General features: G+C 38.2%; 1 protein-coding gene across 8 annotated transcripts in view; it reads left to right on the forward strand.

Moving 5' to 3' along the window:
• Positions 1 to 3,058: 3,058 nt before the first annotated feature.
• Positions 3,059 to 14,702, forward strand: part of KIAA1217 (KIAA1217 ortholog) — a 240,015-nt gene continuing 228,371 nt past the window's right edge. For 3 of the 8 annotated variants that reach the window (XM_087712697.1, XM_087712698.1, XM_087712705.1), the window contains exon 1: positions 10,530 to 10,736. In XM_087712697.1, coding sequence (XP_087568823.1) covers positions 10,623 to 10,736 — 114 coding nt within the window. In that variant the 5' untranslated portion in view covers positions 10,530 to 10,622. Of the gene's footprint in view, positions 3,129 to 10,452; positions 10,737 to 14,702 lie in introns of those variants that run through there. The other 5 variants (XM_087712695.1, XM_087712703.1, XM_087712706.1 and 2 more) reach the window with 5 other exon arrangements.

The raw sequence follows: 14,702 nt of genomic DNA on the forward strand, positions 1-14,702 counted from the left end.
AGAGAGCTTTTGCACTGTTAGGATTTGGAAGAAGGATATGTTGCAGAAACTGTTCTTATGCCTAGAAATGGTAGGTGGGAACACCTGTGAAGGGGTCTCTCTTACTGAGCCCCGTGGTAGAATTTATTTCCTACAACTTCATTTGTAGGGAATAAATTCATTCATCAATGTGCCTGAAAAAAGAAGAAAAAAGCATATTTTACTTGGATGGCCAACCTGAACCGTCTACTTCTTAAGATACAGATAGTCTTCATTTTTAAAAATTATATTAACAACAAAAAATGACAACTGGTCTTTGCACTTACAACCATTGTGTTATCACAGGATAAAAAATTGAGTGCTTGGCAATCAGCATGTATTTACAATGGTTGCAGCAAACAAATACTTCCCTCAATGCTGTCAAACTATTTACTAAATCTGCATTACTATTAATTTTCTCATCGTTCCTATCACCCATCTCCTCCCACTTATGACTGTATGACTGTAACTTTGTTGCTTGTATCCTTACAATTTATATTGATTATTTCCTAGTATGATTTGATTGCTTGTTTGTACCTTATGACTGTCATTAAGTGTTGTACCATGACTCTTGACAAATGTATCTTGTCTTTTTATGTACACTGAGAGCATATGCACCGAAGACAAATTCCTTGTGTGTCCAATTGCACTTGGCCAATAAAGAATTCTGTTCTGTTCTGTTCTATTCTATCCTATCCGCAGGTCATGTGATTGCCATTCACAGCCTTCCCAGCCCGGTTCCCACAAAGTCAGTGGGGGAAGCCAGATTTATTTAACAACTATTTGATTACTTAACAACCACAGTGATTCACTCAACAACCAAAATGGTCATAAAATCAGGCACAACTCACTTAATTGCCTTCCTTAGCACTAGAAATTTTTGGTCCAACTGTGGTTATAATTGACAACTACCTGTACTGAAAATAACAGTCATTCCTCTGAATGCCTACTACTATCTTTTCATGACATCCTATATCAGTGGCAGTCTCTCTCTCCCTCCCTCCCTCCCAATCAATGATTCCTAAGCAGAACTAGAAACAGAAAAAAGTTGTAATAAGTTTTGGGATAAATGTCTATGGAGATTCTCAGTCACCCAGGTCGTGGTTGTCCCAAAGGAGTTTTTTTTTAAAGGCAACTGGACTTTCTGGACCAGAAAGTCCAGATGATCCTGAAAAAGCCACTTTGTGACAGGTTTTGGGATGTTTTAACTGAGGAACTGGAATGTCTTGAATAAAATGTGTCCTCAAATATTGCATTATAGTATGGTACGCTGGTTTAACTGCTGCAGACAGGAAGGCACTACAGAGCGTGATCAATTCGGCACAAGAAACCATTGGTTGCCCTCTAACACCACTGGATGACATCACCAGATCTTGCTGCTCTAGCAGAGTAAGAAGATACTCAGAGATGATTCACACTCTGGTCAGTGTCTCTTCTCACTTCTACCATCAGGCAGAAGACATCAAAGCACAGCCAGCCGAACAAATAGGTTTAAAAATAGTTTCTATCCTTGGGCTGTCAGATTCTTAAACCCAACCACAATCACTCCATGCACACAGGGAAACATTTGACTAGTTTTTTCTCCCCCCCCTCCCTAATTACTTGCATTGGGATTATGCCTTATACTATTTATGTTGTTTGTATTTGTTGTCATGGATTGCACCAGTGAGGCTAAAACCAATTTCGTTGTATTTATTTTGTACAATGACAATAAATACTATACTATAAAAGAGATCAGTCCATTTGATCAATTCAACTGTTAAGCCATACTTTTGATGGGTTCTGACTTTAGACTCCAAACTGAATAAAGGCATTTGGGTGGAGGCTCAATTCAAGATGGTGGCTGCCACTACATGGAGCAGAGATTCAATCATGCTATCTTGACTTTTTGACGCTTCCTCCCAAGTCTTGAACAATTGCTCATGTTGTTACATGTTAAACAATGTGTTTCTCGAGAAAATGTACAGCCATTGGTTTAAGTTAAGCCCTCTGTTAATTATGAGTTCTAACCTCTTTGAGGAAAAAGTCTGCTTGTGCTGGGGAAGAGATAAAGAAAAAGAGAAATAAGAGTAAGCAGTCAGTGCATTACGGTAGAGACTAATTTTAGTCTGTGAAGTTTTCTTCTGATTACCTTTTATTTAACAGATGCTTAAGTGTCCAGTCAAGTTCTTCATCCCATTTGCTCAGTTTGTATGGTATTTAGAGCCACACCTCCATTTTACAACCAATGATCATGCTTCGCATTGTAATTTGATAAAAATGACTCTACTACTGTATGCGTCTTGCAAGTGAGCTTGCAAATATTTTGACCGGTCTCTCTTCCTTTATTCTTCATTGCAACTTCATTAAACTGCCAACAAGGCTGTTATCTTCATGTGGCAGATACTTTTGCGTAGTCTTTTGTTATTTTCCTGAAGAAGCTCTATCCAAAAAATGTCAAATTTTTCTTTCCCATCTCAACTGACCAGGTATTTTATTTTTTATATACACATATGCACAGCCTAATAATAATTAGCTAGTTAGCTGTACAATTATCAGCTTTCTTAGACCAAATCCTTTTGGGACTCATGCTATATATGGAACTACATTTTTATATTCTAGTATTGATTTATGATTAGCACGACTGTGTTTTAAGTTAAATTCTTCCCGACTCCCCATGGGTAACAAAGTCGCCTCCGGGACGTTGCCTTGTTGAGGACCAACGCTACGGTGAGCAAAAGGCAAGACAAAAATTCAAACTCATCACCTGTTGAGGGCCTCCGCGAGAAAGAGAGAGAGAGAGAGAGGGAGACTGGGGGGCTATTTCAGCCACAGCGGAGGGAGCCAACAGCCGCCTTTGAAAGCGCCGCTGCCCATTGGCTTGCTGAGGCGAACCTCGACTAAGATATCTGGGCGGGGGGCTTATTGGAATGTAATTGCCTTTCGAAAAGAACTTTCTGCTGCCCGGGGAAGGGGGCCGTCGGGTAGTTTTTTGAGCTGAAAGTTTTTAAGCTTTCTGAATCGAAAGCTTGGGGCAAGAGCTTGAGTGTAGGCAGCGGTAATGGAGGAAGCTGAGAACCCGAAATCGGAGCCGCTCTTGGTCTGTCCGACAAGCAGCAATCCGAGGAAGGGTAAGTAACTAAACCGCCTGAAGCTTGTCTCTCGGTGGCTGCGTTTTTTTAATCTTCGTAAGAGTAGCTGGAGCAGATGCTTAATTTATCTGCGGTTGTCTGTGCCTTTTGTCTTGGGGAAGAATCTACCTTTCTGGAAGGCAAAATAATATCCTGTTTTGAAAATCCCAAAGTAATCCGAAGCGAGGGGGGGAGGTGTCCGTCTCCCATCAGAGGGTTCTATTAATTTTTAATTGGAAATCGAAATCCCGTCCTTTACTGTCCGGGAAGGTGGCCGATTGGTGTTCGTATTCTTGCGTCCAGTGAAATCGCTCAAAATTTATCTCCCACCGCATGGAACGCGCGTTTGTCTTGGACTGTAGCCATAAGTTGTGAACGCGGCTTTCACGTCGTGAGGTCAGACTTGGTGTGTTCGCTTGGTCTCCAGTGTTTTACGCTTTAGCATCAAATGTTTCTATAGCAGAACACGTGACTAACCTAAATGCACTTCTTTATGGGAGTTTCTTAAGGTATGTTTCCTTTGCGTAGATTATTTTGGGAAATTAGAATACAGGTTCAATTACTGTATTTGAGATTTTTCCAGGTCCCTGCAGATTTTATTATCTCCCCTTAGGGAGATTTCACTGAAGATGAAACATTATTTGTCTTGACTGAATAAATGTAAGTGCTTTTTAAGGTGTGTGTGTGTGTGTGCGTGCGCGCACACACGCATGCACACAAACACGTTAGAAATGATTCCCAGTGTATTGGGTGGGATGTTAGATATTTTTCATTTATTGAAACTGCAGTCTGTTCTGTTGCCTGTTAATTTTCTATTTTTCTTTTTCTGCCCTTTCTGCTTTATCATGTTGATATAGTGTTCCTTTAACATTTTCCTTTACTCATACATGTATATTTATATCCTCAAGGATGAAAGGTGGCGTAAAATGTTTTAATAAAATTATTTCTTGCTAATTTAGTTTCTTTGAACTGGTACACTGATGACACATGTAAACACATCTGTATAGGCTCACACAGGTAGGTATATGCATGGTTGCATACAGCCACAGGTATATATCTTGGAAGGTCAATGGAGCCTCTGGATATACTAGAATGTCTTGGAATTCTTAGCCTGGCAATTCAAGTTTTATAGTAGGAATCATTTACATGATTAATGTATGTCATGTTTAATACATTATATGAGTGCAGCACAATTCTCAGTGTTGGTAGGTTGCCTTTTTCAGTTAAGAATTGTATTTACTCTTAGGAAATCCAGCCAGAGGTCATAGGGGAGTAGTGGTGGGACCTGAGACAAAAATGGGTAGAGTAACCCTTTCTTCTCCCATCTTATAGCTGTTCCCTTTCTTTTTGCCACCTTAGACAGAGTTCTTGTTGCCCCCCCCCCCCCCAACCAATGGACAGTCAATGAGGGGAGAGATCTCCAGTAATTTGAGCTCATCACTGCCAGGGCTCTTTGGAAATTAACCTGAAGATAGCATGAAAGTCCAAATACTACAGGGTACCCACCCTTGTTATATGTAAATTATGAATAAATATTTCCAAAACTCTGCTGTATGATATAGGAACACTGGGTGGAAACTTACTGCCATTTCACTACCATACTTAGGAGCAAGATTTTCAACTTGATTAAAAATGAACCAAGAGAAAAATTACTAGTTTATGGGATAAGATATATCGTCCTTCAGAGTAAATAAAGATGATATATCTACTTACCTTCATGGATAAGTAGTAAACAAACTTCTACTTAAATCTATTAAGTCTGGCAAGGAGCTAAATTTGATATTTAGAATATTACTATCTTTTCAGATATAGCTCAAAGAATTCCCAAGGTAACAACAAGTAGCATTTCGAGGTATAAAGCTATTGGAATATGCAATAGATTTGAATATAACTGTGTTGAAAAATAATCTCAAAACAATCAGATTTTTTATCCCTAAAATAGAAGAGAATTGAATCTTCAAGACCATCATAGGGGCATAAATAATGCCTATACATTTGCATAATCATATCAATGTCATATTTTCTTGGTCTACTGCTTTGTAAAATTGCAAGGCTGAATAATTTTGGGAAGTATTTGATCTAATTGATGCATACATGCCCAGAAACTGAAAATGAATGAGACTTCCTGTATTTGTGCAGGTCATTGATAGTGGCAGACAAAGTGACTCCAGCAGAATTAGGAGTTGACTCAGAGTTTTTCATTATTCACTTTTAGAAAAAAGCATGTCTGTTTTCTCAAGCATTTTCTTCTAGGTCATAAAGCAGCAAATAGAAGCTGGAAGAAGCTATGTCTAAGCACATAGTTGCATTGTCCCCTGGGAGGTACAGTTTGTCTATATCTGCCTTGTATGTTCTTCACCAGCCATCATGGGGAACCACCTGGGAGCTCAACTGTCCTTCTCTCTGCAAACAGCATTACCCAGAATCACGGGGATTAATCAGCTGTACCCACCTGCTCTGTCTGCCATAGCTGCATAATGCACAACCTGCACAATGTACCCCTACTGGGTACCCCTACTGGGGTACATTGTCTGTAGTATAAGTCTAATCTCCTATATCAGTGGTGGCAAACCTTTTTGTAAAGGAGTGTCAAAATAGTGTGCCCACAATGCAATGCGCCCACCCACCTGTGTATACACATGTGCCCCCCCATGCATGCGCGCATGACCCAGACCCACACATGTGGAGTTTTCGGCCCTTCCCAGGCTCTGGAGGCTTTCCTGAAGCCTGGGGAGGGCAAAAAATGGGCCCAACAGGCCAACCGGAAGAATGAACTTCTGATTGGCCCATTGGGCCCATTTTTCGCCCTCCTCAGGCTTTGGAGGCTTTCCTAAAGCCTGGGGAAGGTTAAAATGGCCTCCCCATGCCCTTTGGAAGGCCGAAAATCAGCTGGCCAGTATGCACTTGTATGCCAGAACTGACAGCTCACACGCCATCAAATATGGCTACGTGTGCCAACTGTAGTTGCTATTGATATTCTTTAGACTTCTTGTATATCCTGATTTTATTTACACACACACAAACACACAGAAAGGGAGGGAGGGGGAGAGAGTTGTAAAGCAAAGCAACAGCTATTAGCTTCATCTTAATTTAGAAGCATGTATCTGAATTCTACATTAGATACCAAAACTACTCCAAAAAATAATAATGAATTGATATATCAAGACTGGCAGCTGTTCCAATCTAGTAAGGAAAAACCTGGGTTTGCTCTGGCAAAAATCAGTTTTCAAGAATTAATCCCCTTTCATTTTTCTCGAGACCCGCATTATAGCATTGTTTTCATATATATATATGTATATGTATATGTATATGTATATGTATATGTATATGTATATGTATATGTATATGTATATGTATATGTATATATGTATATATATATATATATATATGTGTGTGTGTGTGTATATATATATATATATATATATATATATATATATATATATATATATATATATATATATATATATATATATATATATATATATATATATATATATATAAATACACACATTTATTTATTAAACACATTTATATAGCAGTGGGGGCGGGCAAGGATAGTTGATGCGCAAAATATACATTGCAACGCTTATTGCAAAGCCTCTCAACTATCAAACGACAACCTGGCCTTCACGTGGTGCCCCCCGTTCCCACCAATTGGGGTCTGTCGACCCTTGGGACTGGCGTCCCCTTGGGTATATCCAGCCGAAACAGCTTCGATGGATCGCCGTATCTACAGTGGCGTCAAATTTCCATGGAAGTCGCCTATACCCACGATGGGTGAAGAGGCGTCAAGTACAAGTACAAGTAATATAGCAGTGGGGGAGGGGTAGAGGCATAGAACATTAAAAGTCCATAGTTAAAAAATTCACAATTTAAACCACCCATCCCAATCCCAGGCAGCAGCAGCAGCAACAACAACACAATCAAATAAGCCATTTGATTGGGACTGAATGGCTACTGATAAAACCATGCCCTACCTTCCTGATCTGATGGGCCATGTAGAAATAATTGGAGTTGGCAGTCCCTCAAAAAACTGCCTTGACATCTGAAATGATAAGACATAATTGTCATTGTGGAAGGTAAATTACACTCTACAAAATAGTGCATAGCATAGCTGATAGAGATAACTATGGGAGTTGTGCAGGCTGGGTAACAGTAAAGAAGTAGGTAATCCCAGCAGCTGTTGTTTATGGACGAATTTCCTGGGTTGTGGACAAAAACATTCCCAATCTTATTCAACAACAATTTAGGTGATAGTGCAGAAACTTCCCGGGGGATCCTTCTGTTAATGTAAATGTTTAATACTAAAATATCAAAATCCAAAGTGTATGCAAATTACCATATATGGAGAACCATGAAGATTAGCATTTTACAGAGGCTGCTGGCAATGGAGTTAATGATTTCTACAGCTGCAAATCATAGAGAAAAGTTTCATAAAATAATTGCTGTGATAAAGTAGGTGAGAGACTAAGCTCTACTCAGTAGTCCGTCAATTCAGATCTCTCCATTGCTACAAACTCAATAGATGGCCTTGCGCAAGCTCCTGGCTAGACTCAAATGCTACTAAGGCAGTTTTCCCTACCAGTTCTTTTTCTTGATGTAAGGGTTCATATCTCAAAAGTGTGTCCTGGTTCAGCATAGACTGAGCAATCTGGAAAATGGATTAGGAAGGTACCAAGTTTATATGGTCCCAATAAGTTCAGTGGATTGAAAACCTGGTGTTGTTTATAACTGATGAACAGATGCGGAAATATATGTAGATGATTATTAATGGATTATCTGAAATTATATATGCATCTGCATGCAAGAGAAACCCATGTATATATGTAGTATGTATGTGTATAAATTATTTGTTGGTTCTCCCGCGCTTTTGTTCTTTCTCTATTTTTTTCTTTTTGTGTTCTGTTTAATTAAGCAAATATTTTTTTTTAAAGGAATTTATCAGATTATAAAAAACTGTTATTATAAGGCAATTTTTTTGTAGCACACATAAGCAAAAGGCTGATGGAAAATTTTGTCCTGGTTTTATCTTTTTACGCTTTCTGTGGTTTATTTAACAGGAAATCGGTCCTTAAACAACGTAGGGCTCGGAATACAAGAACAAATCATGGCTTTAAGTTCTAGGATTATAAATTGTTTGTTTCTAAACTAGATAGATGTGATTAGAAATTATACTAAGCAAAGCACACAAAAACTTTAGTTTTCATTTGGAAAGAGGAACTAAGTAGGACAAGCAGCCAAGTATCAATCAGAATTCTGACTTAGTTTGACAGGGATGTGATACTTGAAATTTTAGAATATTGCTAGGAGCATATAATAATTATGAGTTATGCCCCGTTTTTCTCAGGAGCAAAAGGAAGTGTATCCCTTACTTTAATTTCCCCTATTTAATCTCTGCAATGGTTAACAGGTGAGATAGATGAGGCTGAGAGAAAGTAATCTACTGAGTTTTAATAATTCAGGGTGAACTTGAGTTTCCCTGATCTTAGACCAAACCATCTTACTATTATGCTACATGGTTCCAGTTTGAACTTACATTGCTCAAAACAATCAAAATTGATGTAAATACAAAGAAAACAAAGCATATAAAAGCAATACTTCCAAATGAGTATGCATATAACCAGCATTCCTTTAGCAGTAGAAGAGCTTTCTGCATGTAAACAGAGCATATTTCTGGTAGTGGACTGGAACTATGCACAAAATTTCTTATAGGCATTGAGACTTTCAGAGGAGGCCTTGTAATGATACAATGTGGCTTCATCCGAATAGATTTGAAGCTTTGCACAGGCCTAACACTTACATCATGAAAGCGAATCCCACAGAAATAAGTAAGGCGATCTTCTGAAAAAAACAAATAAGTAAAAGATCACACTATTGCACTTGGAATTGTGGTTTTGGATAGTCTGCTTAAAGTTCATTCAAACAAATTGAAACATTGGACAACCAATGTCTTTAATTCTGTATATAGCAATAGCAATAGCACTTAGACTTATATACCACTTCACAGTGGTTTCTAAGCCCTCTCTAAGTGGTTACAGAGTCATCATATTGCCCCCAACAATCTGGGTTAAATACTGTATTTGCTCTTAAATAGCAAAGTTGAGAGAAGAGGTTTACTTTCAAGTAAACATAAAAGTTGAAATGCTACACAATATGTTAATTGAAAAAGGAAATTTAAAATAAGTAATAACAACAAATAAAGTTATAAACAAAATTGGGAAACTTTTTAGAAGGATTGTATTCTTTAATTTACTCTCCACTATTCATTTCTTCAATCTTCATTTTTCTTATAACTAAACCCAAGAGTTTAGTTACTCAATTATCTGGCAGATCCCCCCCTTCTTTTAATTGCTTCTGATTCTGATAAGTAAAACAGATGAGTTTCGGGATGTTCTAGGTAGGTTTTTTCAGAACTGGTCTGCCATTGCCTCCTTCCTAGGGCTGAGAGGAAGTGATTAACCCAGGTTCATCCAGTTGAATTTTGCCTAAGATCGAATTGAAACTCACAACTTTTCCATTTTCTAACCCAATGCCTTCACTATCTCACTACTCTGTTACCTGCAGATAAGTTGACTCTAATGTCCAGTCTACTGCAGTGTCCATTTCAGGGTTGTCTATAATGCACAAGCCTCAAATTTTCTTGCTTTCCTCTATCCCCCATATATATTTTCCTATCACATAGACTTGCTTTTATTTCATTTCTCAAAATAATGGTTTATTGAAAAAGTGACACTATATTTTCCAGTCTGCTGTCTCAGAGAGGCATAACATCCAAGCAAGATCCATGAAATTTAAAACCAAGGCTGTAGTCTGAAAATTAGGAGTGAGAAGAACTGGATGCACAAAAAGGAGAAGTGCTTTTCTCATTACTTCACAGAACTTTCGGAACACATTGAAAACATGCTGAAGAAAGATTAAAGATTTCAATTCCACTTTTTGGGGAAAAATATAAGTCAAGATTGTAGGGAAACTAATAATAGCCCCATTATTAAAAAAAAATACTGCAGTGTTATGATGGGAAAAAATCCTTTTTTCCAAAAAATGTTCTGATTTTAAAGCTTAAAGAAGAAAGTTATTTTTCATCCACTATAGTACTTTAGAGAATAGGATTTCCTTAATGAACCATATTCTATGTGGCCTTATGTATTATTTTATATCACTAATGGCAGCTATCTTTTTAGTGTTACTTTTCCAAAATACCACATTTTGTTAGTTCTTGAATTGAAGCAACTTTGTCTGAAACATTTTTAAGAACTGGATAATATAATTCCATTCATCTATGTGGTGTTTAAGATATCTTTCTTTCTTTGTTTTTTATTCACAGATCTGGGAAAAAGAAATGTGCATGGAGCTTCATTAGATGATACAGATTGTCTGTGGCCTAAAGAATTCATTACTTCTGCAAATAGGCAATCTACTCATTCCAAGGTGGGTCGCCATATTCCTCGAAGACATACTGTAGGTGGCCCTCGGAGTTCCCAAGAAATTTTGGGAATGCAACCTTCTGATATGGACAAAAAAAGAGAAGCGTTTCTGGAGCATCTGAAACAGAAATATCCCCATCATGCATCTGCAATCATGGGTCACCAAGAAAGACTGAGAGATCAGGTATGAAATGATATAGTTTAGATCTAAAATAGTATGCAGCTTTATCTCATACACACTTTCACTCTAGTGCCTCAGGGAGTATGAATGTACATGGCCCTGAATTGTATAAAGTAAAGGTGGAATATAGATCTAATAATAACCAATAAAATAATCATTTCTAAGGATTCTGGGAATTGTAATTCCAGCTGTTTAGTGGACATCCAAATTAGTCTTGTAGGATTACCTGTCAGGAAGCTAGGTTACATCTGTTTATAATTAAGCTTGGTGACACTAGTGCAGTACGCTAACATCTTTTTCAAATGATAGATATTTGTTTTTATTTTTGTGGACATTTTCTGTCTGCTTTGATGAAGATACGCTCATTGAAATGATGCCTTTGTGCTTGTGGAAATTTGTGCTTGTGGAAATTCACTAGGCATGCATGTAAAAAAATGGCATATTCCCAGAGCAGAACCAAGAAGAATTGTTAATAGTTAATTGCACAATCAATTATCATTTGTAGCTGTGTTTTTATATGAGCTGATTTTACTTGGTAAGCTCAACAGTTATTCTTGATGACTGGAATTTATGTGATTATAACTGGATTTGGACCCAAGGTTCTTAAGCAGCTCAAATTTAAACATGTGATAGTTTCAGATCATGCAAAGGATTGCTAAAGTGCCAATTGTTGTTAGGTTCTGCTCTTTCTATTATTCAACCTTTCAGAAAAATGCAAAGCTAAGGCATATTTCCATAGCTGATCCCACAAATGCTTTGGCATCTAGAATGTGTCACTTATGAACAATGTTACTAAAAATAAATAGTGGAATAGCCAAGTAGAAAAGCATTCATATTGAATCGAAGATTCACTTCCTAATGAATGCAGTTTAAAATATATTGTCTAGAAATATATGTATCATTTGTTTTGTAAAAATATGATGATGTTGGTAAAATGAAATGTACACTAAAAAATTTAAGTTTTAGGATCTAATTTACTCAAATTTCTGATACTGCTACAGGTGTGATGATGGGAAAAGAGCTTGGAGACATTCAGCAAGAATATCAGGAGGGCTTCACAGATTGATTTTTATAATCTATTAGCCACTTTTGAGCATCAGTAATATTAATACATCTATCTAGAGCATTTTGCTGCTTGATTACCCTCTGATTCTCTTTTTCTCCTTTGCCCAAGATGGATAATGACATAATGCCATCTGGATTTTCTGGAAAAAATGATCAAGAGTTCACAAACTAAAAATAGGTTACATCAAATGTATACAAATAGATTGGTGCAGCTGGCTGCCTAGCTAAAGGGAGGAAGCCAGTAGTAAGCTCCTCCCAAGTTATTTGCTGAAATAATGCCACAATTGGGGAAGAGGCACTCAATGCAAACCCTGGACAATTGTCTGACTTGCTTATTCCTGCTACCTCTAGTGGAAAATAGAAATATACATGCTGCTTGACGTATCTCCATGATATAAAGTCAGTTGGGGTTGATTTCACAAATAGAATCTAGGAAGTAACCATCTGGTTCAGGTGTATATGCTTTGAACTGTTCATGTTGATTTTACTTAGTTTTTAACTGCTGGAGGTCCTATCTGCTGAAATATTTCAGGAGGTCAGATCGATAGGATATGAATTGGGTGAGTGGGCAACTGTACTTAGTCTCTGGTCAACTCTATGGGCCAGTGATTTTGTCCCTAGTCCCTAAAGAATTTGTGTAGCTGGATTTACTTATATGATACTGGTGAATTTGGTGGATTTGAAAGTGTAACCTAAATAATAACTCAATATGAAACAAAATGGCAAGACAAATTGCTTGGGGACTAGGATGTTATCTGAAACTACTTGTAGGAGTTTAGTTGGGTGTTAGAATATTTGTCTAATTTCTTGTTGTTTTGTTGCTTTCTTTCTACAAGACAAAGCCAATACCTTAAGGAAAACAATGTTCCAGATGTAGATATTATCACTCCCTCGCTTTCTACCATTTCATACTATGTTAGTGTTTGTTTTCAAGTCTAATTCCAGTGATGCTTTAAAGGCAAATGGGGGGCTGAGAAGCATTCTTTAAAATAAGAATTAAAATATAAATTGATGCTGGGCTTTGCTATATTCCCATATCTTTTTAATTAAAAAAATCTAAGTTTAATAAAAATCCTTCATCAAATCCCAATGTGCTTCCTTATCATTGAAAAGGGATGAAAAGGGAAAGGGATAGTGCAGTGTTGATGAATGCGGGGGTGAGGAAGTGCGAGAAACCGAAAGAGCAGTTCCCCAATGCACGTGCCGGGAAGCTGAGCTTCCAGTTTCCTGTGTGTGCATGCCAGCCAGTCACCTGGTCTTCCGGTTTCTGGTGCCCCCACACGTGGAGACCAGCTGGCTGGCACACATGTGCATGCCGGAACACAGAAGAGCAATTGGCAATGGCTGGTGTGCCTGGAGAGATGGCTCTGGGTGCCACTTCCACCATGTGTGCCATAGGTTCACCATCATGGGGATAGGGTATGTAACGTGCTATGAGAATAACTTTGGCAGATAGAAGGAAAAGTCACAGTCTGGACAATGGTCTCATAAGAGAAACCTGAGTCCAAAGGATGGATGGGGATGGAGAAAACATCTCAGAAGGAACTCTGCCTAGTTCTCAGGAAAGTAAAGGTAGAGGAGGGAGGGAGGAAGTGCATTCTGATTTGCAGCATTCTGCTACTGTAACCTTACAATAAGGGTAGCATTAGTAGTCGGCAAGGTTTTGGTTTCCTGCCTAGACTACTTTGTAGGACTGTCAGTATATGACAGGGCTATATATTCCCAGCTGCTTAGCTAAAGCAAGCTGGCATCAGTAGCAGGCAGCTGCAATATAGTAAGATGGTAGAGGCAGATGATTGCTTTAATGACAATGGCAAAGGCATCTATTTCATACTGGGAGGGAGAAAGTAATGGCAATTACCCCAATATTTTATCAAGAAAATTATCCTGGAGAAAATCTATGGTTCCTACAAGTCGATATTAATTGATAGCAGATAATAAATCAGTAATGAAATTGAGTGAGATGTGAGTCTGAATGGATACCAAGGAGGTACAGATAGTCCTCACTTACCAATGTACAGGTAGTCTCAATGGTCACAACTGAGACCAGAATTTCGATTGTTAAGCAAAGCACTTGCTAAATGAGTTGTGCCTAATTTTACAACAGTTTTGCCAGAGTTGTCAAGCAAATCACCACAGTTGACTAGTGAGTTAAATGGTTGTTAAGCAAATTTGGCTTTCTCATGGACTTTGTTTGTTGGAAGCTGACTGGGAAGGTTGCAAATGGCAATCCCGTCACCCCAGATTGTTGCACCTTTTGTAAATACATGCTAGTTGCCAAGTGCCTGAATTTTGATTATGTGACTGTGTGGATTCTTCATAGATTATAATTGTGAGGACTGTTGTAAAGTCAGTTTTGAATGGTGGCTACATGAATGATTGTAGGTTGATTTCCCATAAGAATGGGAAATCCATTGCTAAGTGATGCGGTCCAAAGGAGTGATGTCATATGTCTATGTCAACTTACAATGGCAGCTCCAACAGTCTCTGTTGCCATTGTTAGAAGAATCCTGCATAGTTACAGTGTTCCATGATTATATGATCTCCATCTGCAACATCTAAACTCCTTCTGGCTTTGCCATTAACCTTGCTTGTCAGAAACTGGCAGTGAAGATCGCAAACAGCAATCACGTGACCATGGGAAGCTGTGACATTGTAATTGCAAGTGTTTGCCAAGAACCCAAATCGCGACGGTGTGACCACGGGGTTACCATATGAGGACTTGCTCAGTGCCATACTAGCTTTGAACAGTTACTGAACAAGTGAACATTAAATGAGGACCACCTGTATTTGTAGGTGTATTAGTGTCTGGAAGTCATAGGTTGGGGATTCAAATATGAAGCCTTAAACTAGCATAAATACTCATGATGAAATTTGTGTAATCTATTAAAGCCAAACCTGCCC

This window comes from Thamnophis sirtalis, unplaced genomic scaffold, assembly GCF_051295495.1.
Source record: "Thamnophis sirtalis isolate CommonGarterSnake01/CBP01778 unplaced genomic scaffold, rThaSir2_p1.2 scaffold_4, whole genome shotgun sequence".
NCBI classification, from domain to species: Eukaryota; Metazoa; Chordata; class Lepidosauria; order Squamata; family Natricidae; genus Thamnophis; species Thamnophis sirtalis.